Consider the following 23859-nt stretch of genomic DNA (forward strand, 5'->3'; position numbering starts at 1 on the left):
CCCCTCCCTGGGGCTCAGTGATGGCGCAGGCTGGGAATCCCCTCCCTGGGGCTCAGTGATGGCGCAGGCTGGGAATCCCCTCCCTGGAGCTCAGTGATGGCGCAGGCTGGGAATCCCCTCCCTGGGGCTCAGTGATGGCGCAGGCTGGGAATCCCCTCCCTGGGGCTCAGTGATGGCGCAGGCTGGGAATCCCCTCCCTGGGGCTCAGTGATGGCGCAGGCTGGGAATCCCCTCCCTGGGGCTCAGTGATGGCGCAGGCTGGGAATCCCCTCCCTGGGGCTCAGTGATGGCGCAGGCTGGGAATCCCTTCCCTGGGGCTCAGTGATGGCGCAGGCTGGGAATCCCCTCCCTGGAGCTCAGTGATGGCGCAGGCTGGGAATCCCCTCCCTGGAGCTCAGTGATGGCACAGGCTGGGAATCCCCTCCCTGGGGCTCAGTGATGGCGCAGGCTGGGAATCCCCTCCCTGGGGCTCAGTGATGGCGCAGGCTGGGAATCCCCTCCCTGGAGCTCAGTGATGGCACAGGCTGGGAATCCCCTCCCTGGGGCTCAGTGATGGCGCAGGCTGGGAATCCCCTCCCTGGGGCTCAGTGATGACTCAGAACACAGGCTGGGAATCCCCTCCCTGGGGCTCAGTGATGGCGCAGGCTGGGAATCCCCTCCCTGGGGCTCAGTGATGGCGCAGGCTGGGAATCCCCTCCCTGGAGCTCAGTGATGGCGCAGGCTGGGAATCCCCTCCCTGGAGCTCAGTGATGGCGCAGGCTGGGAATCCCCTCCCTGGGGCTCAGTGATGGCGCAGGCTGGGAATCCCCTCCCTGGGGCTCAGTGATGGCACAGGCTGGGAATCCCCTCCCTGGGGCTCAGTGATGGCGCAGGCTGGGAATCCCCTCCCTGGGGCTCAGTGATGGCGCAGGCTGGGAATCCCCTCCCTGGGGCTCAGTGATGGCGCAGGCTGGGAATCCCCTCCCTGGGGCTCAGTGATGGCGCAGGCTGGGAATCCCCTCCCTGGGGCTCAGTGATGGCGCAGGCTGGGAATCCCCTCCCTGGGGCTCAGTGATGGTGCAGGCTGGGAATCCCCTCCCTGGGGCTCAGTGATGGCGCAGGCTGGGAATCCCCTCCCTGGAGCTCAGTGATGGCGCAGGCTGGGAATCCCCTCCCTGGGGCTCAGTGATGGCGCAGGCTGGGAATCCCCTCCCTGGGGCTCAGTGATGGCGCAGGCTGGGAATCCCCTCCCTGGGGCTCAGTGATGGCGCAGGCTGGGAATCCCCTCCCTGGGGCTCAGTGATGGCGCAGGCTGGGAATCCCCTCCCTGGGGCTCAGTGATGGCGCAGGCTGGGAATCCCCTCCCTGGAGCTCAGTGATGGCGCAGGCTGGGAATCCCCTCCCTGGGGCTCAGTGATGGCGCAGGCTGGGAATCCCCTCCCTGGGGCTCAGTGATGGCGCAGGCTGGGAATCCCCTCCCTGGGGCTCAGTGATGGCGCAGGCTGGGAATCCCCTCCCTGGGGCTCAGTGATGGCGCAGGCTGGGAATCCCCTCCCTGGGGCTCAGTGATGGCGCAGGCTGGGAATCCCTTCCCTGGGGCTCAGTGATGGCGCAGGCTGGGAATCCCCTCCCTGGGGCTCAGTGATGGCGCAGGCTGGGAATCCCCTCCCTGGAGCTCAGTGATGGCACAGGCTGGGAATCCCCTCCCTGGGGCTCAGTGATGGCGCAGGCTGGGAATCCCCTCCCTGGAGCTCAGTGATGGCGCAGGCTGGGAATCCTCTCCCTGGGGCTCAGCGATGGCGCAGGCTGGGAATCCCCTCCCTGGGGCTCAGCGATGGCGCAGGCTGGGAATCCCCTCCCTGGGGCTCAGTGATGGCGCAGGCTGGGAATCCCCTCCCTGGGGCTCAGTGATGGCGCAGGCTGGGAATCCCCTCCCTGGGGCTCAGCGATGGCGCAGGCTGGGAATCCCCTCCCTGGGGCTCAGCGATGGCGCAGGCTGGGAATCCCCTCCCTGGGGCTCAGTGATGGCGCAGGCTGGGAATCCCCTCCCTGGGGCTCAGTGATGGCGCAGGCTGGGAATCCCCTCCCTGGGGCTCAGTGATGGCGCAGGCTGGGAATCCCCTCCCTGGGGCTCAGTGATGGCGCAGGCTGGGAATCCCCTCCCTGGGGCTCAGTGATGGCGCAGGCTGGGAATCCCCTCCCTGGGGCTCAGTGATGGCGCAGGCTGGGAATCCCCTCCCTGGGGCTCAGTGATGGCGCAGGCTGGGAATCCCCTCCCTGGGGCTCAGTGATGGCGCAGGCTGGGAATCCCCTCCCTGGAGCTCAGTGATGGTGCAGGCTGGGAATCCCCTCCCTGGGGCTCAGTGATGGCGCAGGCTGGGAATCCCCTCCCTGGGGCTCAGTGATGGCGCAGGCTGGGAATCCCCTCCCTGGGGCTCAGTGATGGTGCAGGCTGGGAATCCCCTCCCTGGGGCTCAGTGATGGCGCAGGCTGGGAATCCCCTCCCTGGAGCTCAGTGATGGCGCAGGCTGGGAATCCCCTCCCTGGGGCTCAGTGATGGCGCAGGCTGGGAATCCCCTCCCTGGGGCTCAGTGATGGCGCAGGCTGGGAATCCCCTCCCTGGGGCTCAGTGATGGCGCAGGCTGGGAATCCCCTCCCTGGGGCTCAGTGATGGCGCAGGCTGGGAATCCCCTCCCTGGGGCTCAGTGATGGCGCAGGCTGGGAATCCCCTCCCTGGGGCTCAGTGATGGCGCAGGCTGGGAATCCCCTCCCTGGGGCTCAGTGATGGCGCAGGCTGGGAATCCCCTCCCTGGGGCTGAGTGATGGCGCAGGCTGGGAATCCCCTCCCTGGGGCTCAGTGATGGCGCAGGCTGGGAATCCCCTCCCTGGGAGCTCAGTGATGGCGCAGGCTGGGAATCCCCTCCCTGGGGCTCAGTGATGGCGCAGGCTGGGAATCCCCTCCCTGGAGCTCAGTGATGGCGCAGGCTGGGAATCCCCTCCCTGGGGCTCAGTGATGGCGCAGGCTGGGAATCCCCTCCCTGGGGCTCAGTGATGGCGCAGGCTGGGAATCCCCTCCCTGGGGCTCAGTGATGGCGCAGGCTGGGAATCCCCTCCCTGGGGCTCAGTGATGGCGCAGGCTGGGAATCCCCTCCCTGGGGCTCAGTGATGGCGCAGGCTGGGAATCCCCTCCCTGGAGCTCAGTGATGGCGCAGGCTGGGAATCCCCTCCCTGGGGCTCAGTGATGGCGCAGGCTGGGAATCCCCTCCCTGGAGCTCAGTGATGGCGCAGGCTGGGAATCCCCTCCCTGGGGCTCAGTGATGGCGCAGGCTGGGAATCCCCTCCCTGGGGCTCAGTGATGGCGCAGGCTGGGAATCCCCTCCCTGGGGCTCAGTGATGGCGCAGGCTGGGAATCCCCTCCCTGGGGCTCAGTGATGGCGCAGGCTGGGAATCCCCTCCCTGGGGCTCAGTGATGGCGCAGGCTGGGAATCCCCTCCCTGGGGCTCAGTGATGGCGCAGGCTGGGAATCCCCTCCCTGGGGCTCAGTGATGGCGCAGGCTGGGAATCCCCTCCCTGGGGCTCAGTGATGGCGCAGGCTGGGAATCCCCTCCCTGGGGCTCAGTGATGGCGCAGGCTGGGAATCCCCTCCCTGGGGCTCAGTGATGGCACAGGCTGGGAATCCCCTCCCTGGGGCTCAGTGATGGCGCAGGCTGGGAATCCCCTCCCTGGAGCTCAGTGATGGCGCAGGCTGGGAATCCCCTCCCTGGGGCTCAGTGATGGCGCAGGCTGGGAATCCCCTCCCTGGGGCTCAGTGATGGCGCAGGCTGGGAATCCCCTCCCTGGGGCTCAGTGATGGCGCAGGCTGGGAATCCCCTCCCTGGGGCTCAGTGATGGCGCAGGCTGGGAATCCCCTCCCTGGGGCTCAGTGATGGCGCAGGCTGGGAATCCCCTCCCTGGGGCTCAGTGATGGCGCAGGCTGGGAATCCCCTCCCTGGGGCTCAGTGATGGCGCAGGCTGGGAATCCCCTCCCTGGGGCTCAGTGATGGTGCAGGCTGGGAATCCCCTCCCTGGGGCTCAGTGATGGCGCAGGCTGGGAATCCCCTCCCTGGAGCTCAGTGATGGCGCAGGCTGGGAATCCCCTCCCTGGGGCTCAGTGATGGCGCAGGCTGGGAATCCCCTCCCTGGGGCTCAGTGATGGCGCAGGCTGGGAATCCCCTCCCTGGGGCTCAGTGATGGCGCAGGCTGGGAATCCCCTCCCTGGGGCTCAGTGATGGCGCAGGCTGGGAATCCCCTCCCTGGGGCTCAGTGATGGCGCAGGCTGGGAATCCCCTCCCTGGAGCTCAGTGATGGCGCAGGCTGGGAATCCCCTCCCTGGGGCTCAGTGATGGCGCAGGCTGGGAATCCCCTCCCTGGGGCTCAGTGATGGCGCAGGCTGGGAATCCCCTCCCTGGGGCTCAGTGATGGCGCAGGCTGGGAATCCCCTCCCTGGGGCTCAGTGATGGCGCAGGCTGGGAATCCCCTCCCTGGGGCTCAGTGATGGCGCAGGCTGGGAATCCCTTCCCTGGGGCTCAGTGATGGCGCAGGCTGGGAATCCCCTCCCTGGAGCTCAGTGATGGCGCAGGCTGGGAATCCCCTCCCTGGAGCTCAGTGATGGCACAGGCTGGGAATCCCCTCCCTGGGGCTCAGTGATGGCGCAGGCTGGGAATCCCCTCCCTGGGGCTCAGTGATGGCGCAGGCTGGGAATCCCCTCCCTGGAGCTCAGTGATGGCACAGGCTGGGAATCCCCTCCCTGGGGCTCAGTGATGGCGCAGGCTGGGAATCCCCTCCCTGGGGCTCAGTGATGACTCAGAACACAGGCTGGGAATCCCCTCCCTGGGGCTCAGTGATGGCGCAGGCTGGGAATCCCCTCCCTGGGGCTCAGTGATGGCGCAGGCTGGGAATCCCCTCCCTGGAGCTCAGTGATGGCGCAGGCTGGGAATCCCCTCCCTGGAGCTCAGTGATGGCGCAGGCTGGGAATCCCCTCCCTGGGGCTCAGTGATGGCACAGGCTGGGAATCCCCTCCCTGGGGCTCAGTGATGGCGCAGGCTGGGAATCCCCTCCCTGGGGCTCAGTGATGGCGCAGGCTGGGAATCCCCTCCCTGGGGCTCAGTGATGGCGCAGGCTGGGAATCCCCTCCCTGGGGCTCAGTGATGGCGCAGGCTGGGAATCCCCTCCCTGGGGCTCAGTGATGGCGCAGGCTGGGAATCCCCTCCCTGGGGCTCAGTGATGGCGCAGGCTGGGAATCCCCTCCCTGGGGCTCAGTGATGGTGCAGGCTGGGAATCCCCTCCCTGGGGCTCAGTGATGGCGCAGGCTGGGAATCCCCTCCCTGGGGCTCAGTGATGGCGCAGGCTGGGAATCCCCTCCCTGGGGCTCAGTGATGGCGCAGGCTGGGAATCCCCTCCCTGGGGCTCAGTGATGGCGCAGGCTGGGAATCCCCTCCCTGGGGCTCAGTGATGGCGCAGGCTGGGAATCCCCTCCCTGGGGCTCAGTGATGGCGCAGGCTGGGAATCCCCTCCCTGGGGCTCAGTGATGGCGCAGGCTGGGAATCCCCTCCCTGGAGCTCAGTGATGGCGCAGGCTGGGAATCCCCTCCCTGGGGCTCAGTGATGGCGCAGGCTGGGAATCCCCTCCCTGGGGCTCAGTGATGGCGCAGGCTGGGAATCCCCTCCCTGGGGCTCAGTGATGGCGCAGGCTGGGAATCCCCTCCCTGGGGCTCAGTGATGGCGCAGGCTGGGAATCCCCTCCCTGGAGCTCAGTGATGGCGCAGGCTGGGAATCCCCTCCCTGGAGCTCAGTGATGGCGCAGGCTGGGAATCCCCTCCCTGGGGCTCAGTGATGGCGCAGGCTGGGAATCCCCTCCCTGGGGCTCAGTGATGGCGCAGGCTGGGAATCCCCTCCCTGGGGCTCAGTGATGGCGCAGGCTGGGAATCCCCTCCCTGGGGCTCAGTGATGGCGCAGGCTGGGAATCCCCTCCCTGGGGCTCAGTGATGGCGCAGGCTGGGAATCCCCTCCCTGGGGCTCAGTGATGGCGCAGGCTGGGAATCCCCTCCCTGGGGCTCAGTGATGGCGCAGGCTGGGAATCCCCTCCCTGGAGCTCAGTGATGGTGCAGGCTGGGAATCCCCTCCCTGGGGCTCAGTGATGGCGCAGGCTGGGAATCCCCTCCCTGGGGCTCAGTGATGGCGCAGGCTGGGAATCCCCTCCCTGGGGCTCAGTGATGGTGCAGGCTGGGAATCCCCTCCCTGGGGCTCAGTGATGGCGCAGGCTGGGAATCCCCTCCCTGGAGCTCAGTGATGGCGCAGGCTGGGAATCCCCTCCCTGGGGCTCAGTGATGGCGCAGGCTGGGAATCCCCTCCCTGGGGCTCAGTGATGGCGCAGGCTGGGAATCCCCTCCCTGGGGCTCAGTGATGGCGCAGGCTGGGAATCCCCTCCCTGGGGCTCAGTGATGGCGCAGGCTGGGAATCCCCTCCCTGGGGCTCAGTGATGGCGCAGGCTGGGAATCCCCTCCCTGGGGCTCAGTGATGGCGCAGGCTGGGAATCCCCTCCCTGGGGCTCAGTGATGGCGCAGGCTGGGAATCCCCTCCCTGGGGCTCAGTGATGGCGCAGGCTGGGAATCCCCTCCCTGGGGCTCAGTGATGGCGCAGGCTGGGAATCCCCTCCCTGGAGCTCAGTGATGGCGCAGGCTGGGAATCCCCTCCCTGGGGCTCAGTGATGGCGCAGGCTGGGAATCCCCTCCCTGGAGCTCAGTGATGGCGCAGGCTGGGAATCCCCTCCCTGGGGCTCAGTGATGGCGCAGGCTGGGAATCCCCTCCCTGGGGCTCAGTGATGGCGCAGGCTGGGAATCCCCTCCCTGGAGCTCAGTGATGGCGCAGGCTGGGAATCCCCTCCCTGGGGCTCAGTGATGGCGCAGGCTGGGAATCCCCTCCCTGGGGCTCAGTGATGGCGCAGGCTGGGAATCCCCTCCCTGGGGCTCAGTGATGGCGCAGGCTGGGAATCCCCTCCCTGGGGCTCAGTGATGGCGCAGGCTGGGAATCCCCTCCCTGGGGCTCAGTGATGGCGCAGGCTGGGAATCCCCTCCCTGGGGCTCAGTGATGGCGCAGGCTGGGAATCCCCTCCCTGGAGCTCAGTGATGGCGCAGGCTGGGAATCCCCTCCCTGGAGCTCAGTGATGGCGCAGGCTGGGAATCCCCTCCCTGGGGCTCAGTGATGGCGCAGGCTGGGAATCCCCTCCCTGGGGCTCAGTGATGGCGCAGGCTGGGAATCCCCTCCCTGGGGCTCAGTGATGGCGCAGGCTGGGAATCCCCTCCCTGGGGCTCAGTGATGGCGCAGGCTGGGAATCCCCTCCCTGGGGCTCAGTGATGGCGCAGGCTGGGAATCCCCTCCCTGGGGCTCAGTGATGGCGCAGGCTGGGAATCCCCTCCCTGGGGCTCAGTGATGGCGCAGGCTGGGAATCCCCTCCCTGGGGCTCAGTGATGGCGCAGGCTGGGAATCCCCTCCCTGGGGCTCAGTGATGGCGCAGGCTGGGAATCCCCTCCCTGGGGCTCAGTGATGGCGCAGGCTGGGAATCCCCTCCCTGGAGCTCAGTGATGGCGCAGGCTGGGAATCCCCTCCCTGGGGCTCAGTGATGGCGCAGGCTGGGAATCCCCTCCCTGGGGCTCAGTGATGGCGCAGGCTGGGAATCCCCTCCCTGGGGCTCAGTGATGGCGCAGGCTGGGAATCCCCTCCCTGGGGCTCAGTGATGGCGCAGGCTGGGAATCCCCTCCCTGGGGCTCAGTGATGGCGCAGGCTGGGAATCCCCTCCCTGGGGCTCAGTGATGGCGCAGGCTGGGAATCCCCTCCCTGGAGCTCAGTGATGGCGCAGGCTGGGAATCCCCTCCCTGGGGCTCAGTGATGGCGCAGGCTGGGAATCCCCTCCCTGGGGCTCAGTGATGGCGCAGGCTGGGAATCCCCTCCCTGGAGCTCAGTGATGGCGCAGGCTGGGAATCCCCTCCCTGGAGCTCAGTGATGGCGCAGGCTGGGAATCCCCTCCCTGGGGCTCAGTGATGGCGCAGGCTGGGAATCCCCTCCCAGGAGCTCAGTGATGGCGCAGGCTGGGAATCCCCTCCCTGGAGCTCAGTGATGGCGCAGGCTGGGAATCCCCTCCCTGGGGCTCAGTGATGGCGCAGGCTGGGAATCCCCTCCCAGGAGCTCAGTGATGGCGCAGGCTGGGAATCCCCTCCCTGGAGCTCAGTGATGGCGCAGGCTGGGAATCCCCTCCCTGGAGCTCAGTGATGGCGCAGGCTGGGAATCCCCTCCCTGGGGCTCAGTGATGGCGCAGGCTGGGAATCCCCTCCCTGGAGCTCAGTGATGGTGCAGGCTGGGAATCCCCTCCCTGGGGCTCAGTGATGGTGCAGGCTGGGAATCCCCTCCCTGGGGCTCAGTGATGGCGCAGGCTGGGAATCCCCTCCCTGGAGCTCAGTGATGGCGCAGGCTGGGAATCCCCTCCCTGGAGCTCAGTGATGGCGCAGGCTGGGAATCCCCTCCCTGGAGCTCAGTGATGGCGCAGGCTGGGAATCCCCTCCCTGGGGCTCAGTGATGGCGCAGGCTGGGAATCCCCTCCCTGGGGCTCAGTGATGGCGCAGGCTGGGAATCCCCTCCCTGGGGCTCAGTGATGGCGCAGGCTGGGAATCCCCTCCCTGGGGCTCAGTGATGGCGCAGGCTGGGAATCCCCTCCCTGGGGCTCAGTGATGGCGCAGGCTGGGAATCCCCTCCCTGGGGCTCAGTGATGGCGCAGGCTGGGAATCCCCTCCCTGGAGCTCAGTGATGGCACAGGCTGGGAATCCCCTCCCTGGGGCTCAGTGATGGCGCAGGCTGGGAATCCCCTCCCTGGGGCTCAGTGATGGCGCAGGCTGGGAATCCCCTCCCTGGGGCTCAGTGATGGCGCAGGCTGGGAATCCCCTCCCTGGAGCTCAGTGATGGCGCAGGCTGGGAATCCCCTCCCTGGAGCTCAGTGATGGCGCAGGCTGGGAATCCCCTCCCTGGGGCTCAGTGATGGCGCAGGCTGGGAATCCCCTCCCTGGGGCTCAGTGATGGCGCAGGCTGGGAATCCCCTCCCTGGGGCTCAGTGATGGCGCAGGCTGGGAATCCCCTCCCTGGGGCTCAGTGATGGCGCAGGCTGGGAATCCCCTCCCTGGAGCTCAGTGATGGCGCAGGCTGGGAATCCCCTCCCTGGGGCTCAGTGATGGCGCAGGCTGGGAATCCCCTCCCTGGGGCTCAGTGATGGCGCAGGCTGGGAATCCCCTCCCTGGGGCTCAGTGATGGCGCAGGCTGGGAATCCCCTCCCTGGGGCTCAGTGATGGCGCAGGCTGGGAATCCCCTCCCTGGGGCTCAGTGATGGCGCAGGCTGGGAATCCCTTCCCTGGGGCTCAGTGATGGCGCAGGCTGGGAATCCCCTCCCTGGGGCTCAGTGATGGCGCAGGCTGGGAATCCCCTCCCTGGAGCTCAGTGATGGCACAGGCTGGGAATCCCCTCCCTGGGGCTCAGTGATGGCGCAGGCTGGGAATCCCCTCCCTGGAGCTCAGTGATGGCGCAGGCTGGGAATCCCCTCCCTGGGGCTCAGCGATGGCGCAGGCTGGGAATCCCCTCCCTGGGGCTCAGTGATGGCGCAGGCTGGGAATCCCCTCCCTGGGGCTCAGCGATGGCGCAGGCTGGGAATCCCCTCCCTGGGGCTCAGTGATGGCGCAGGCTGGGAATCCCCTCCCTGGGGCTCAGCGATGGCGCAGGCTGGGAATCCCCTCCCTGGGGCTCAGTGATGGCGCAGGCTGGGAATCCCCTCCCTGGGGCTCAGCGATGGCGCAGGCTGGGAATCCCCTCCCTGGGGCTCAGTGATGGCGCAGGCTGGGAATCCCCTCCCTGGGGCTCAGTGATGGCGCAGGCTGGGAATCCCCTCCCTGGGGCTCAGTGATGGCGCAGGCTGGGAATCCCCTCCCTGGGGCTCAGTGATGGCGCAGGCTGGGAATCCCCTCCCTGGGGCTCAGTGATGGCGCAGGCTGGGAATCCCCTCCCTGGGGCTCAGTGATGGCGCAGGCTGGGAATCCCCTCCCTGGGGCTCAGTGATGGCGCAGGCTGGGAATCCCCTCCCTGGGGCTCAGTGATGGCGCAGGCTGGGAATCCCCTCCCTGTGCTCTGACTCACTCACTGAGCGCCTGAGCCGCGAGGGAGAGGACGACCAGCAGGAGGGACAGAGTGTGGCACCCCCCTACTGGATGGCACCCGGGGCGGACCGCCCCCCCCGCCCCCCCCCCCCCCCCCCCTTAGTACGCCACTGGTTTCTTGTATTTGGCCACCAGGTTTGCACACATCTCAGGAGCAATTTTATCCCACTCCTCATGGCAGATCCTCTCCATGTCATTAAGGTTTCGAGGCCGACGTTTGGCAACTTTAAACTTCAGCTCCCTCCACAGATTTTCTATGGGATTAAGGTCTGGAGACTGGCAAGGCCACTCCAGGACCTTAAAGGACCACTATAGTGCCAGGAAAACATACTCGTTTTCCTGGCACTATAGTGCCCTGAGGGTGCCCCCACCCTCAGGGACCCCCTCCCGCCGGGCTCTGGGGAGAGGAAGGGGTTAAAATCTTACCTTTCTCCAGCGCCGGGCGGGGAGCTCTCCTCCTCCTCTCCGCCTCTTCTCCTCCTCTTCGGCTGAATGCACATGCGAGGCAGGAGCTGCGCGCGCATTCAGCCAGTCTCATAGGAAAGCATTCATAATGCTTTCCTATGGATGCTGGCGTCTTCTCACTGTGATTTTCACAGTGAGAAGCACGCAAGCGCCTCTAGCGGCTGTGAAGAGACAGCCACTGGAGGCTGGATTAACCCTAATATAAACATAGCAGTTACTCTGAAACTGCTATGTTTGTAGAAAAATGGGTTAATCCTAGATGGACCTGGCACCCAGACCACTTCATTAAGCTGAAGTGGTCTGGGTGCCTAGAGTGGTCCTTTAACCCCTTAAGGACCAAACTTCTGGAATAAAAGGGTATCATGACATGTCACACATGTCATGTGTCCTTAAGGGGTTAATGTGCTTCTTCTTGAGCACTCCTTTGTTGCCTTGGCTGTGTGCTTTGGGTCATTGTCATGCTGGAATACCCATCTACGACCCATTTTCAATGCCCTGGCTGAGGGGAGGAGGTTCTCATCCAACATGGCCCCGTCCATCATCCCTTTGATGCGGTGCAGTTGTCCTGTCCTCTTAGCAGAAAAACACCCCTAAAGCATAATTTTTCCACCTCCATGTTTGACGGTGGGGATGGTGTTCTTGAGGTTATAGGCAGTATTTCTCCTCCTCCAAATATGGCGAGTTGAGTCGATGCCAAAGAGCTTAATTTTGGTCTCATCTGCTTTCACAAGTTCTCCTCTGAATCATTCAGATGTTCATTGGCAAACTTCAGGCGGGCCTGTACATGTGCCTTCTTGAGCAGGGGGACCTTGTGGGCGCAGCAGGATTTCAGTCCTACAAATCCAGGCGTAGTGTGTTACCAATTGTTTTCTTGGCAACTATGGTCCCAGCTGCCTTGAGATCATTAACAAGATCCTCCTGTGTAGTTCTGGGCTGACCCTCACTGTTATCTTGATCATTGAAACTCCACAAGGTGAGATCTTGCATTGAGCACTGTTACGGTTGCCTCCAGGCTGGCTGGAAGTTGGACCGTAGAAAAGAATGCTCCCAGCGCTCACCAAAGGACCATCAGCACCGTAGACACCATAACTTCTGCGTAGCCACCATAAGTACTGCAGACTCCACAAACCACCGCTGCTGGGCTGGTATCTCGCCGGCTGCTCTGCGCCCTGGACCTACGACCAGGCTCCAGGTTCCAGTAGGTGGACCTCTTCCTTCTGTAGAGTGAAGCAAGATCAGGAACAAGAGTTTTTACAAGAGCTCAGTAGCTAAGGGAGTATGAAGAGCATAGCAATCCCTGTAGTGATTATAGCTGGCCCCTACAAACATGAGTCAAGGCTGCAAGTTAGAGGGTCAAGTCATTCTGTTTTATTGGCACCAAAAGAACCTTCTTTTATGCAGGATACCCTTAGATAGGACCACCCACAGGGCGTTACAAAAGAACCAATCATACACGTACATTACCGAAAACACTCCCAGCAATTATACACAAAATCCTCCCCTCTGCCTGTGATATAATGTTACACAAGGGATTAACATAATTATCACAGACAGTAAAAATACAGTTTTTACCCATACCCTGTAACTTTAAAACCATACATGCAATCTTTATACATATTTAGAATCAGCAACCTCCAAATATATACATAACCAAAAATCACACAAATCCATCCAGTGGATAAAAAGTTAGTCGGAAGTCCTTTATGACCGACCGCAAGCACATTTTCCTGCCCAAAACATTTCCATAGATTTGGGCTGTGCGGTCGGTCAATTTCATGCAGAAAAACGATTAAGACCCATTCGAATGCACGAACGGGCGTTCGAATCTTGGAACTCTGCAGCTGAAAGTTCAGTATGGGAGAAGGTAAGGGTCAGCAGTGTTCGCGGAAATGTGTAGCCGATTTTAGTTCCATGAATTTGGCTACACATACCGCTGACCTCGTTCGACTAAATTAAAATGGCCGCCGCCACGTGTTCCTTTGTCGAATGGCGGCCACTTCAATGACTTCGACAACTTCGGCACTTCGACTGTATCCGAAGTGCCATATAAAAAGTACCCATCCTTCCCCACAGGATTTAAAGGGCCAGAATGAGTGACATACACTCTGGTATGGCCGAATACTGGTTTTAAAGGGCCCAATCTCTCAGGGCCATAGTCATGCAGGAGGAGGCTGGCAAATAGGCTTCTCCACAATCCAGGGAAGCAGGGCAATTTCTCATTTAAAGGGCCAGTTACAAATAGCAGTTTGTAACAAGCACCAGGCCGAGACAGACTGACAGTTATTTTGTGTTTCTTCCATTTGCGAATAATCGTACCAACTGTTGTCTCCTTGGTCTTGTAGCCCATGTATGTACGTAGTGGGGAATTACGATGCAGCAAAAACATAACTAACCCCATTCAACCCCCCAATAATGACAGACAACTTAGTATGGATGAAACAGGTCACAGCATTTATTATCACAGACCAAAATACTGCATAATACATCCATAACTTTATTTATTACATCTCTTCTTTCTGTAACCAAAATGTTAGAAATAAATAATCATAAATTAAAATATATACATATATAACTTGTTAAGACACTCACAGCTTAAATGGATGAAACCGCCGTTTAGCCGATCTTCCCCTTTCAGAGACACAGGCTCTATTATAGACGACCGTCAAACTCCCGAACGGAGTTCAAGGGAACGCGGTAAATCCACGAACCAAGAATCAGCCGAACTCCTTCCACGGCTAAAACAGGCATAAATCCTTCCAAGTAGCAATCCCCCCAAACACGAGACCAAGCTCCGTCTTGAGGGTAAAACAGGACCTGCTTTAATGAGGGCTACCTGCCCGGTATTTATGCAGGTCTCCCACCTGGTGGACACTCCCCTAGGGGACCAGATGGAAGACTGAGACATATATTGTACAGTAGCCAATCACAGTGGCCCGGGTTTAAACACTCCCCTTTATACAAGTAAATCCCTCATCTCTGTCCTGGAGATAATTGGGAAGAAATCCAATTATCTCCAAGGAAAGAGGCAAACCGCCATCTTACATGGCATATTAAAAACATATAAAAATACATAACTGTATAAATACCGAATACATTGGATTTGTGTAACGTATCCCCAGATAGCCTGGATCTGAGCGCACATTACTACCGAATAGCGCTCAGACCCAATGCACACAGTTCAATCGCCATGGAGTCAAAGTCTTTTACATGTCTTTCGGTATACGATTGACTCCATGGGATGGCTATCTGGGTTTAGTCCATTCGTATCATCCAAACTCCCGAACGGACCGGTGTTCGTATGCCTCGACGATAAAGGAGGGCGATTGGCAGTTTCAGCAGTGTTTCGGTAGGAAAAAGTGTCAGTTTATAGTTCCAAGAGTTCTTCGTCGAACACCGCTGTTCATTTGCGTGTTTAAAATGGCCGCCGCCTCGTGGTCGGCATACGAACGACGACCACCCTGCATACGGTTAGAATGAAGAGGTGTCTGCGGTAAACCACAACGTTCTAATTGAGGCCAAGAGGTTAACCAGCAGCACACTTGTCTTCTGGGTGGCCGTCCGTTCGGTAGTTTTGTTCGGTATGATCCTGCAGTAAATGAACAGGGGCATACGGACAGGTAATTCCACGAATGGAGATAAAACAGACGAACCAGCAATAGTAGTGATACAGATGGATCTGTCACATAACAACACATAGTGTTATACAGAGTCCCAACCGTCTTTGCCAATAAACATACAGTGGTTCCTAATCACCACTTCCTCTCACCTACCCCCTCGTCATAAATCATATCCTTCCAATGCCCACCATCAGCCGACCTTATCCACGCTCGATGGGCACGACACCTCAGGCAACCTAATGTTAACCGTTTGAAGCAGGGGAGGTTGAGACCTGCAAACATAATGAAACTTACTCCATCCTTAAACATAATCCCGGCTCGCTGTGACTAACTAATCCTACACGTGGTGGGCGGGCTGGCAGCTGTTTGCTGGCCCGAATCCCAAGTGGCACTGAAGTAAGACCTCTCCCACACTAACTCACATTGAACCTAACCCCACCCACACACTACCCAAGACACTCCCACGCATCTTTCCCCACACTCCTACATGTGCCCTTGTCCGCTTAGCTGCGCTATCTCTCCAGGGCCTTTCCAGCCTTATGTAGGTCTACAATCTTGTCCCTGACATCCTTGGACAGCTCGTTGGTCTTGGCCATGGTGGAGAGCTTGGAAGCTGATTGATTGCTTCTTGGCCATGGTGGGGAGTTTGGAACCTGATTGATTGCTTCTGTGGACAGGTGTCTTTTATACAGGAAACGAGCTGAGATTAGGAGCACTCCCTTTAAGAGCGTTCTCCTAATCTCAGCTCGTTACCTGTATAAAAGACACCTGGGAGCCTCAAATCTTGCTGATGGATAGGGGATCAAATACTTATTTCACTCATTGACATGCAAATCAATGTATAACTTTTTTGGCATGTGTTTTTCTGAATTCCGTTGTTGTTATTCTGTCTCACTGTTAAAATACACCTCCCATTAAAATTATAGACTGATCATTTCTTTGTCAGTGGGCAAACATTCAAAATCAGCAGGGGATCAAATACTTCCCCCCCCCCTCACTGTATGTGATTGTGTACGTCTGTATGTAATTGTGTGTATGTATGTGGTTAGTAGACAGCTCCCTTACTCTGTATCCATATGGCGATCCCACACAAGGATAACACATTTAGCGTTATCCATTAACAGGGGATAGATCAAAGAGGGGATATTACCAGCCCAAAACAGGAATCCCAGGTCGACTGTTAATTCTCTGCAAATGTGGTGTCTGCCAACAGTCCAGTACCCCACACCCCAGTGGAAATTATAAGTGCCCCCCCCCCACAGTTTTGACTGTGGTATCTTATGTGCGCCCCCCGCCCCCCCCCCCCCCCCCCCCATATATTGTTCCTATAGTCGCAAATCATCAGGACACCTCTAGGAACAGGGGCCGTGTATACACAACAGGACACCTCTAGCAACAGGGGCCGTGTATACACAACAGGACACCTCTAGGAACAGGGGCCGTGTATACACAACATGACACCTCTAGCAACAGGGGCTGTGTATACACAACAGGACACCTCTAGCAACAGGGGCCGTGTATACACAACAGGACACCTCTAGCAACAGGGGCCGTGTATACACAAAATTGAACCTCTAGGAACAGGGGCCGTGTATACACAACATGGCACCTCTAGGAACAGGGGCCGTGTATATAGTATGACACCTCTAGGACAAGGACTGTGTATATAGTATGACACCTCTAGGACAAGGACTGTGTATATAGTATGACACCTCTAGGACAAGGACTGTGTATATAGTATGGCACCTCTAGGACAGGGGTTGTGTACACAATTAGTAGGAATCCCTTGTACACCATTAGAGTTGAACACCTGTGATCCTCATTAAAGGGACACTACAGTCACTAGAGCAACAACAGCTTATTGAATTAGTTCTGGTGAGTATAATCATTCCCTTCAGGCTTTTTGCTGTAAACACTGTCTTTTCAGAGAAAATGCAATGTTTATATTGCCCGCTAGGGATACCTCCACTGGCCCCTCCTCAGAAGGCTGCTAGAGATGTTTCCTGGGGCAGTGCTGCACAGTGTGACTGACAGTATCCCCTCCCTCTGCATGCAGACACTGAACTTTCCTCATAGAGATTAATTGATTCAATGTATCTCTATGAGGAGATGCTGATTGGCCAGGGCTGTGTTTGAATCATGCTGGCTCTGCCCCTGATCTGCCACCTTGTCAGTCTCAGACAATTCTATGGGGAAGATCAGGCCACAACTTCTGATGATGTCAGCAGACAGGTCATAGGCAGACAGGGGCAGACTTGAATACAGTAAGATTTTACTCTATTTATTGAGGCATGAGGGGCCCAGGGGGCTAGATGGAGGTTTTAACACTATAGGGTCAGGTTTGTGTTCCTGACCCTATAGTGATCCTTTAAATATCTCCCCCTTACTACCTGTTGTGTCTGCAGTCTCTTCTACCCTGCACTCCCCGTCTCTACATAGCCGCCCGCCCACGCGCTCCAAGTCTGCTCCCTGTCTCTCTCTCCCCCTATCCAAGTCTCTTTCTCACACACACTGTCTCTCTTTCACACAGTCTGTCTCTCTCTTTCACACAGTCTGTCTCTCTCTCTCTCACAGTCTGTCTCTCTCTCACACAGTCTGTCTCTCACTCACACAGTCTGTCTCTCACTCACACAGTCTGTCTCTCACTCACACAGTCTGTCTCTCTCACTCACACACAGTCTCTCTCTCACACAAACACACAGTCTGTCTCTCACACACAGTCTCTCTCTCACACAAACACACTCACACACAGTCTCTCTCTCTCTCTCTCTCACACTCACACACAGTCTGTCTCTCACACAAACACACTCACACAGTCTCTCTCACACAAACACACACACACAGTCTCTCTCACACAAACACACACACAGTCTCTCTCTCTCTCACACACACACACACACACAGTCTCTTAATGTCTCCCTCACACACACTGTCTCTCTCTCACACACACACAGTCTCTCTCTTACACACACACACACTGTCTCTCTCTTACACACACACACACTGTCTCTCTCTCACACACACACTGTCTCTCTCTCACACACACACTGTCTCTCTCTCTCACACACACACTTTGTCTCTCTCTCACACACACGCACTGTCTCTCTCTCTCACACACACGCACTGTCTCTCTCTCACACACACACACACACACACTGTCTCTCTCTCACACACTGTCTCGGTTTCTCTCCGCCTGTCTCACACTGTCTCTCTCTCTCTCTTACTCTCTCCCTGTCTCTCACACACTGTATCTCTCCCTCTCACACACACTGTTTCTCTTCCTGTCTCTATCTCTCTCTCCCTGTCTCTCTCTCTCTCTCTCTCCCTGTCTCTCTCTCTCTCTCTCTCTCCCTGTCTCTCTCTCTCTCTCTCCCTGTCTCTCTCTCTCTCTCTCTCCCTGTCTCTCTCTCTCTCTCTCTCTCCCTGTCTCTCTCTCTCTCCCTGTCTCTCTCTCTCTCTCCCTGTCTCTCTCTCTCTCTCCCTGTCTCAGTCTCACTCTCTCCCTGTCTCAGTCTCACTCTCTCCCTGTCTCAGTCTCTCCCTGTTTCTCTCTCTCCCTGTCTCTGTCTCTCCCTGTTTCTCTCTCTCCCTGTCTCTGTCTCTCCCTGTTTCTGTCTCTCCCTGTTTCTGTCTCTGTCTCACTCTCTCCCTGTCTCACTCTCTCTCTTTCTCTCTGTCTCTCTCTCTCTCTCCCTGTCTCTCCCTCTCTCTCTCCCTGTCTCTCTCTCTCTCCCTCTCTCTCTCTCTCTCTCTCTCTCTCCCTCCCCCCAGGGGAGCCCCCGCCCTGCTCTCCCTCCCCCCCATTCCTCCATTGGGCTGGATCTGGTTTCTTTCCTCCCCCGACAGGAAAAAATATTCCGGACAAAACGAGTCTGAGTGTGAGTGAGAGACAGCTTTACGGGGGGCTGGAGACTCCCCAACTGCACCCTGGGGGAGGGCAACAAGGTATGGATCTGCCCTGCTCCTCCCCCCCACTGCTGCCCCCCAAACTTTACTGTCCTCTGCCCCCACCTGAACCTTAAAATATAGCCCCCCAAACTTTACTGTCCTCTGCTCCCCTGAACCTTAATATATAGCCCCCCAAACTTTACTGTTCTCTGCTCCCCTGAACCTTAATATGCAGACCCCCAAACTTTACTGTCCTCTGCTCCCCCTGAACCTTAATATATACCCCCAAACTTTACTGTCCTCTGCCCCCTCCCTGAACCTTAAAATATAGCCCCCCAAACTTTACTGTCCTCTGCTCCCCTGAACCTTAATATATAGCCCCCCAAACTTTACTGTTCTCTGCTCCCCTGAACCTTAATATGCAGACCCCCAAACTTTACTGTCCTCTGCCCCCCTGTACCTTAATATATAGCCCCCCAAACTTTGCTGTCCTCTGCTCCCCCTGAACCTTAATATATAGCCCCCAAACTTTACTGTCCTCTGCTCCCCCTGAACCTTAATATATAGCCCCCCAAACTTTACTGTCCTCTGCTCCCCCTGAACCTTAATATATAGCCCCCCAAACTTTACTGTCCTCTGCTCCCCCTGAACCTTAATATATAGCCCCCCAAACTTTACTGTCCTCTGCTCCCCCTGAACCTTAATATATAGCCCCCCAAACTTTACTGTCCTCTGCTCCCCCTGAACCTTAATATATAACCCCCCAAACTTTACTGTCCTCTGCTCCCCCTGAACCTTAATATATAGCCCCCCAAACTTTACTGTCCTCTGCTCCCCCTGAACCTTAATATATAGCCCCCCAAACTTTACTGTCCTCTGCTCCCCCTGAACCTTAATATATAGCCCCCCAAACTTTACTGTCCTCTGCTCCCCCTGAACCTTAATATATAGCCCCCCAAACTTTACTGTCCTCTGCTCCCCCTGAACCTTAATATATAGCCCCCCAAACTTTACTGTCCTCTGCTCCCCCTGAACCTTAATATATAGCCCCCCAAACTTTACTGTCCTCTGCTCCCCCTGAACCTTAATATATAGCCCCCCAAACTTTACTGTCCTCTGCTCCCCCTGAACCTTAATATATAGCCTCCCAAAATTTACTGTCCTCTGCTCCCCTGAACCTTAATATATAGGCCCCCAAAACTTTACTGTCCTCTCCCCCCCTGAACCTTAATATATAGCCCCCCAAACGTTACTGTCCTCTGCCCCCCTGAACCTTAATATATAGCCCCCCAAACTTTACTGTCCTCTGCTCCCCCTGAACCTTAATATATACCCCCAAAACTTTACTGTCCTCTGCTCCCCCTGAACCTTAATATTCACCCCCAAAACACTGAGCTTTACCATTATATACCCCATAAACTTTACTGTACTTTGCCCCAACAAATCTTCAGTCCTCTGCTCCCCAAAGCCTCGATACTATTATCTACCCTGCAACTCTAAACTACACTGTTATTTGCCCCAACCCTAAATTATATTGTAGCCTCTTACACAATACCTCACCCCCCCAATACCCTTTCATATCTCCCTACATACCTTCTCATGGTATCCCCTCATTTCATGCTGCTCCCCCCCCCTCCCCCCCCAATACCCTCTCATATAATTTCATGGTATCCCCGCATGCTGCTTTTTTCTCAGAACCCCACTATCAATGTATCCCCATCACTTGCTCGCATTCTGCTCCTCTGCTTTCACAATGTATCCTCCCTCTTTAAATGCTTTCTTTGTGTCCTGAATCATCGCCCTGCTCATGTTTTTTATACTCTTCCCATTACACACTTTTTGTTCCTGAAGTGCTCATCTGTCAAATTATCATCCTTTCCCTCTGCATCCTCCAAATCCTCGTCCCCCACCTGTATCCCCCAAATCCTCGCCCACCCCTCTGTATCCTCCAGATCCTCGCCCCCCCTGTATCCCCCAAATCCTCGTCCCCCCCTGTATCCCCTAAATCCTCGCCCCCCCCGTATCCCCCAGATCCTCGTCCTCCCCTCTCCGTATCCCCCAGATCCTCGCCCCCCCCCTCCGTATCCCCCAGATCCTCGCCCCCCCCCCTCCGTATCCCCCAGATCCTCGTCCCTTCCCTCCGTATCCCCCAGATCCTCGTCCCCCCCTCCGTATCCCCCAGATCCTCGTCCCTTCCCTCCGTATCCCCCAGATCCTCGTCCCTTCCCTCCGTATCCCCCAGATCCTCGTCCTCCCCCCTCCGTATCCCCCAGAGCCTCGTCCCTTCCCTCCGTATCCCCCAGATCCTCGTCCTCCCCCCTCTGTATCCCCCAGATCCTCGTCCTCCCCCCTCCGTATCCCCCAGAGCCTCGTCCCTTCCCTCCGTATCCCCCAGATCCTCGTCCTCCCCCTCCGTATCCCCCAGATCCTCGTCCTCCCCTCTCCGTATCCCCCAGATCCTCGCCCCCCCCTCCGTATCCCCCAGATCCTCGCCCCCCCCTCCGTATCCCCCAGAGCCTCGTCCCTCCCCTCCGTATCCCCCAGATCCTCGTCCCTCCCCTCCGTATCCCCCAGATCCTCGTCCCTTCCCTCCGTATCCCCCAGAGCCTCGTCCCTCCCCTCCGTATCCCCCAGATCCTCGTCCCTTCCCTCCGTATCCCCCAGATCCTCGCCCCCCCCCTCCGTATCCCTCATACCCTCAATATTTCCATTTTCCTCCCTAGGAGCAGTTTGTCTCTTTGTTTCTCTCGGTCGGCCTTTGTTTTGGTTTTCTCCCACCCTTAGTGATGATTCACATAGAAAATTCTTCAGGCCTGTTTAACATATGAAACGAAACACACCTAAGCAGGCTGTCTGCTGTCTGCACCTTGTTACCTACCAAACCCATCATATAGGAAAGACTCACCTACACAACAAACCACCACAGCAGCCCACCTCAATGTGTAGCTCAACCACATCACCACTACCTCGTTCTACAACATTCGGCTTCAGTTACCTACAGCCAAAGGTCCACCAGTCTGTCTGCCACCTGACCTAAAAAGTTGCTGATTAACAACCCGAATTATGACTGCTTCATTCCACATACACTCTTAGCCAGCCAGCCGGGTTTCTCTCACTGATACACTGTGTTGTATTCTCTGTGTACTAATCCTGTGGTTTTGGTGTTTGGCAGGACGGCTGAGGTATATCCCACACGATGGCAGCGCCAGGTAAGAATTAAAGTGGAGTAGAGTGGGTCCAACCTTACAAAAATAGAGTGCTCTGATAAACAGAAAACAACAGATCACTGCTAGGATTTATCATTCTAGGGCTGCCATCGAATATATGCATGGTTCATAAACCCAGCAGTTCTATTCACTGTATCCCCGAGCTATAGCCGGCTGGTAGGATAAACCCAGCAGTTCTATTCACTGTATCCCCGAGCTATAGCCGGCTGGTAGAATGAACCCAGCAGTTCTATTCACTGTATCCCGGAGCTATAGCCGGCTGGTAGGATAAACCCAGCAGTTCTATTCACTGTATCCCAGAGCTATAGCCGGCTGGTAGGATAAACCCAGCGGTTCTATTCACTGTATCCCTGAGCTATAGCCGGCTGGTAGAATAAACCCAGCAGTTCTATTCACTGTATCCCCGAGCTATAGCCGGCTGGTAGAAAAAACCCAGCAGTTCTATTCATTGTATCCCCGAGCTATAGCCGGCTGGTAGGATAAACCCAGCAGTTCTATTCACTGTATCCCTGAGCTATAGCCGGCTGGTAGAATAAACCCAGCAGTTCTATTCACTGTATCCCCGAGCTATAGCCGGCTGGTAGAATGAACCCAGCAGTTCTATTCACTGTATCTCCGAGCTATAGCCCGCTGGTAGAATAAACCCAGCAGTTCTATTCACTGTATCCCCGAGCTATAGCCGGCTGGTAAAATAAACCCAGCGGTTCTATTCACTGTATCCCCGAGCTATAGCCGGCTGGTAGAATGAACCCAGCAGTTCTATTCACTGTATCCCGGAGCTATAGCCGGCTGGTAGGATAAACCCAGCAGTTCTATTCACTGTATCCCAGAGCTATAGCCGGCTGGTAGGATAAACCCAGCGGTTCTATTCACTGTATCCCTGAGCTATAGCCGGCTGGTAGAATAAACCCAGCAGTTCTATTCACTGTATCCCCGAGCTATAGCCGGCTGGTAGAATAAACCCAGCAGTTCTATTCATTGTATCCCCGAGCTATAGCCGGCTGGTAGGATAAACCCAGCAGTTCTATTCACTGTATCCCTGAGCTATAGCCGGCTGGTAGAATAAACCCAGCAGTTCTATTCACTGTATCCCCGAGCTATAGCCGGCTGGTAGAATGAACCCAGCAGTTCTATTCACTGTATCTCCGAGCTATAGCCCGCTGGTAGAATAAACCCAGCAGTTCTATTCACTGTATCCCGAGCTATAGCCGGCTGGTAAAATAAACCCAGCGGTTCTATTCACTGTATCCCCGAGCTATAGCCGGCTGGTAGAATAAACCCAGCGGTTCTATTCACTGTATCCCCGAGCTATAGCCGGCTGGTAGGATAAACCCAGCAGTTATATTCAATGTATCCCCGAGCTATAGCCGGCTGGTAGGATAAACCCAGCAGTTATATTCAATGTATCCCCGAGCTATAGCCGGCTGGTAGGATAAACCCAGCAGTTCTATTCACTGTATCCCCGAGCTATAGCCGGCTGGTAGGATAAACCCAGCAGTTCTATTCACTGTATAACCGAGCTATAGCCGGCTGGTAGGATAAACCCAGCAGTTCTATTCACTGTATCCCCGAGCAATAGCCGGCTGGTAGAATAAACCCAGCAGTTCTATTCACTGTATCCCCGAGCAATAGCCGGCTGGTAGGATAAACCCAGCAGTTCTATTCACTGTATCCCCGAGTTATAGCCGGCTGGTAGGATAAACCCAGCAGTTCTATTCACTGTATCCCCGAGCTATAGCCGGCTGGTAGAATAAACCCAGCAGTTCTATTCACTGTATCCCGGAGCTATAGCCGGCTGGTAGGATAAACCCAGCGGTTCTATTCACTGTATCCCCGAGCTATAGCCGGCTGGTAGGATAAACCCAGCAGTTCTATTCACTGTATCCCCGAGCTATAGCCGGCTGGTAGAATAAACCCAGCAGTTCTATTCACTGTATCCCCGAGCTATAGCCGGCTGGTAGAATAAACCCAGCAGTTCTATTCACTGTATCCCTGAGCTATAGCCGGCTGGTAAAATAAACCCAGCAGTTCTCTTCACTTTATCCCTGAGCTATAGCCGGCTGGTAGGATAAACCCAGCAGTTCTATTCACTGTATCCCCGAGCTATAGCCGGCTGGTATAATAAACCCAGCAGTTCTATTCACTGTATCCCCGAGCAATAGCCGGCTGGTAAAATAAACCCAGCAGTTCTATTCACTGTATCCCAGAGCTATAGCCGGCTGGTAGAATAAACCCAGCAGTTCTATTCACTGTATCCCGGAGCTATAGCCGGCTGGTAGGATAAACCCAGCGGTTCTATTCACTGTATCCCCGAGCTATAGCCGGCTGGTAGGATAAACCCAGCAGTTCTATTCACTGTATCCCCGAGCTATAGCCGGCTGGTAGAATAAACCCAGCAGTTCTATTCACTGTATCCCCGAGCAATAGCCGGCTGGTAAAATAAACCCAGCAGTTCTAT

General features: G+C 57.1%; 1 protein-coding gene across 1 annotated transcript in view; it reads left to right on the forward strand.

Moving 5' to 3' along the window:
- Positions 1-18066: 18066 nt before the first annotated feature.
- The window catches only part of LOC134603656 (phospholipid scramblase 1-like), a 48099-nt gene continuing 42306 nt past the window's right edge, over positions 18067-23859 (forward strand). The window contains exons 1-2 of the mRNA XM_063449824.1: positions 18067-18231; positions 21347-21383. Of these exons, the coding sequence (XP_063305894.1) occupies positions 21371-21383 (13 nt within the window). The 5' untranslated portion in view covers positions 18067-18231; positions 21347-21370. The remainder of the gene's footprint in view (positions 18232-21346; positions 21384-23859) is intronic.

The sequence above is a fragment of the Pelobates fuscus genome, chromosome 3, assembly GCF_036172605.1.
Source record: "Pelobates fuscus isolate aPelFus1 chromosome 3, aPelFus1.pri, whole genome shotgun sequence".
Classification (NCBI taxonomy): domain Eukaryota; kingdom Metazoa; phylum Chordata; class Amphibia; order Anura; family Pelobatidae; genus Pelobates; species Pelobates fuscus.